Here is a 4423-nt window from a genome sequence, read left to right as displayed (position 1 = left end):
TTTAATCATATTATTTTAAGGATGTTAAAGGGAATCAGATTTTGAAGACAACAAATCCAATACAAAATTTTAAATAGTCACACATGCAAAAAGAGATTGCTTCCAAATTTGATATTAAAAATAATCTAAAAATTTATCCATTTATTATCATTCTTCAACTATCCAAAAAAAAATAAAAGAAAAAAAATTACACCCTCCATCTTCTACACTTTCTAAAGTACAATTGTCTTATTTAATAACCCCAACTATATCTACTATAGTCTAAGCTAATTATACTTACATTTTATTTAATTTAACTTATTCAGCCTCTGAGCAATCTTTATTTTCCTTTCCAATATTGTTGACAATTGAAATTCCCTTGTACCAAAGCAATCTAAAAGGATCAAAACATCTAAGAATGTGAATAGCCCAAACAGATCAACGTTTAAGTGAAGGGGAAATATATATATACATGAAAAATTGCAGGCCAGCTTCCAGTGAACATGACAGATCCAAAATACTTTGTTTATAACATATTAAAGAGTAATGGACCATTACAATTACATTGGATTACCATCCAGCAAAAAATGTAGCAAAGCCTTGTTCAACTCAGCTGATTTCTCGAGTGGAGGGACATGCCCACACATTTTTATCACCATAAGCTTAGCCTTGTCCCCAATATGCCTGCATAAGTTCATCGATGTAAACCCTAAAATTGTAAGCTCTCCTTACAATATAAACCCTAAAAAATGCTAATTAAATGCAAAAGATCTGGTTAGATGAAAACTGAAACTATTGTCATTTTCTAGTGTATGAAATTTGTTTTACTGTAAAGAGAATAAAACTGAAACCTTTCAAGAAGATAGGCTTGTTCCAGTTTGAATATGCGGTCATACTCTCCCCATACTATAAGAACATTCTGCAAATTGGAAAAGGAGTGTTATTGGAGGAATGGTCTATAAAAGCAACAATCTATAATCCATAGGCTAAGCATATTTACCTGGTTCAATGGTGGAAGTGGATGAGGAGCATTGTTTGAGCCAATAACAAGACCATCCACCAATTCTGCCTTCTGTTCCTTGTTCATTTCTATATTCTTCCATGCATTAAAATCCAACCAGTTAGATGTTAATATATCTCCTCCTTTTCAATTAGGACAGATAAATTTATGTAAACAATATTATTTTAGTGAAGTAATATTTTTGTTGCTGATTTTAGAAAACATAATTGTAAAATAAACATATCTTTTCAATAAAAGATGTGTTAAATTTATGTAGTTTCTATAGTTCATAAAGATCATAAAATTATGTAAAGATTTTTCTCATTTCAAATTATCATCTGAATGAAATCCTATTTTCCATTCATTTCATCCTGAAGTATGATCTAAATAATTTTTTTTAAATTAAAAAAAAATGAATTAAATGAATAATATAAAAATAATTGTTAATACAAATCATAGACAATATTTTTAATATATTTTAAAATATAAAAATTAGTTGTTACAGAGTAATTAATTAAAATTTAATCTTTCAAATCACAATCAAAATGGTGAAGTTTATGAGAGGAGCTTGTAGTTGTGTCTTATGATCATAAATTCTAAACAAGATTCAATGTATGGTGGGGTCATTTTGAACCTTACAACTTCACCAATAGACCAAGGATCTATTGGCTCTTATAAATATTTTTAATTAATACATCTTATCTAATAGTAAAACACACATCTATGTATTAATATTATTTATCATAAGAGTAACCTTTGATTTGTTTTCTCTAAGTCCATTCTATCTTTTAAACATCCTCACAATTTTTTTGGGGTTTTTTCATATGTGACTTAAGAGCTTACCACTAGTGTTTAATCACTTACCAGTTAGGACAAATGGGAGAGGAATTGTTATGTACAAAAAAGTCAAAAGTGATCATGATACCTATTCATAGAAAGCCCCAATAACTAGTACATAAAGCCACCAAAATAATTACACAACTGATCCAACACATATTCTTCTAATAATAGTTATTGTTGTTGGTTTGGTTGTGTGAATTTTTGCATCAACATTTCAGATCACACTCTATGATCCATCATCATCCAAAGCTCAAGAAGTAGAATATTTTTTAGTTTCTTCATATGTAATTTAAGAGCTTAACACTATTATTTCATTAAAAAAAAGTCAAAAAATGATCATTTAAAAGTGATACATGATACCTATCATAAACAGCCCCTATAACTGGTACATGCAACAACCAAGAGTTTTCTCTTTTAATGATTTATAATCCTAAAAAAATACATGTCCCCCAATCTAATTCATTCAGAAGAAAAAGAAAAGGAAAGGAAATGAATGAATGAATGCTTACAATGATGTTCAGAGGACAAACAGTCTATGAAACCCACGGATAATCAGCAAATCAACTTATGAGACCTTCCGATAACCAGCAAATCGGATAAGCACAAAAGAACTACGAAAAAGAGACGAGCAATCCCTATCTATCCGATTTCTTAAGAAAAGAAAGAAATGAAACAATAGAATCCTACCTCCAACCAGTCTCTGTATACAAAATTAGGAAGCCATGGCCTGCTGTACAAGACAAGACTGAGGGCCTTCTTAAGGGCGGGGACGCTTTCAGGAATAAGAACCTCCTTGATATCTGAACCACCAAACTCCTTGAGCAGATCATCATTACTGGAGGGAGTCATGCACACACCAGAGCTCACAATTACAAGACAACGCACCAGCTCAGGAAATCGATGCGCCATCCAAAAGCCCACAAACCCACCATAGCTATGCCCAACAACCATTACACTCTTCACTTGCAGGCAATCCAACATGTTCTTCACGCACTCTGCCTGAAAAATCTCAGACCGTTCGGACCTCCTTGTGGTGGACTCACCGAAAAACAAAAGGTCCGGAATGTAGAGACTGAAATGCTTTGAGAGAGCCCCGATTTGCTTCTCCCAAGCGGTGAGACCATCGACTCCGAAGCCGTGAATGAGGAGGACCGCTGGTTTTTCAGGTGGAGATTTGAGCAAGCAATGCATGATGCTGTTCTTCTTCCCATCTGCATCGCTATTGCTCAACTCAATCTTTTTTGATATGAAGCCCTGCGAAATCCAGTGCGCTCGGCTTCGCTTGCTCAGGAATTTTAGAAGATTGAATCCCAAACACCCTGTCATTCTATGGACTGAAACTCACTTTTGGGCCTCTCAATGCAGTCTTCTATATATAGATGATGAATATGAATATCCGGTTTTTAGGTTTTTCAGACCTATCTCGTATTTATAATTGGAAACTCATTTAAGTGCGAGATCCTTTCTTGCGTGTAATTCGTTGGATCTTATAAATAGTTGCATTGGACGTATACAATTAAATTTAGAAAATAGATACATAAAACATGCAAAGAGCCATGCATGGTTAAATATTATAGGGTTTGTATGAGTTTATTTTATTGAATTAGTTTTGGATTTTTATAAAAAATTAGAAGTATTTAATTTGACTTCACATGCATTTATGACACTTCAATGTATGAAAAGTTGAATTTTTTTTTATTAATTTATTTAATATTAATTATATTTCACTTCTACTTTTCAATTACTACTTACTTGAGTTTAATTTGAAGCTCATTTGAGAATATAATTTGATTTATATAATTTAAAAAAAGAAATAATCAATCTCATTTGAATTATAATTGAAACTTGGAAATATGTGCATTATAATTTTAATTTAATTTTGATTTTAGAAAATGAGATTGCATTAGAAATAATAAGAAATATTATAATATTGTCTGATTCTATTCCACTTATAAGCAATATAATATAAAATTACATGAAAATAACTCTAACCTAACTTCAAAAATAATTTTAATAAAAAAAAAATTGCCTAGAAAAGTTCATTCACATAGTAGATCCCACAAATCGGCTAATAAGATGTAAATTTTCCAGGCCAATACCCAAAGTACTAATAAACACTAAATCATGGTCAAACAAACTTCAAAAATCTTGCATTCAAACAAAGTACATATGAAACCTAAACAAAAATAAATATTAAACCTAATAAAACCATCAAAAAATGATTATAACATTAAACTGTAAGATAAGTATTCAAGTGACACTAATTATGCAACAAACAAATAAAGTATAAAAAACACCCCTAAATCTATACATACCGAGCACACTTGACTTTACCTTATCCTAACCATTAATTAAATAAATATTTATTATTTATTTAACTAATATATTTTTCATTTTTATCCCACCATTAGTCATTAATTAAAAAAATGTTTATTATTTATTTAATTAATTTACCCATGATCACCATTGTTCTAATCTATTAATTAAATAAATATCTACTATTTAGTTAATTAATTAATTTACCCTTCACTTTTATTTAATATTTATTTAATTAATCAATCTTTCCATATCACCCTCCAATAATTAATTAAAAGATTTTTATTA

The 4423-nt window shown here is 30.2% G+C and overlaps 1 protein-coding gene across 1 annotated transcript; it reads right to left on the bottom strand.

The window, feature by feature from the left end:
* Positions 1-405: 405 nt before the first annotated feature.
* Positions 406-3164, bottom strand: LOC131033321 (uncharacterized). The gene is made up of 4 exons (XM_057964518.2): positions 2507-3164; positions 980-1075; positions 831-898; positions 406-663 (listed from the first exon to the last, which is right to left on the bottom strand). Exons 1-4 carry the CDS (start codon positions 3143-3145, stop codon positions 540-542), a joined length of 927 nt encoding a protein of 308 aa, XP_057820501.2. The 5' UTR covers positions 3146-3164; the 3' UTR covers positions 406-539.
* Positions 3165-4423: the final 1259 nt, after the last annotated feature.

The sequence above is a fragment of the Cryptomeria japonica genome, chromosome 10 (genome assembly GCF_030272615.1).
Source record: "Cryptomeria japonica chromosome 10, Sugi_1.0, whole genome shotgun sequence".
Taxonomy (NCBI): Eukaryota; Viridiplantae; Streptophyta; class Pinopsida; order Cupressales; family Cupressaceae; genus Cryptomeria; species Cryptomeria japonica.
The sequence above is the reverse complement of the archived record's forward strand: the minus strand, read 5'-3'. Positions and strand labels throughout refer to the sequence as shown.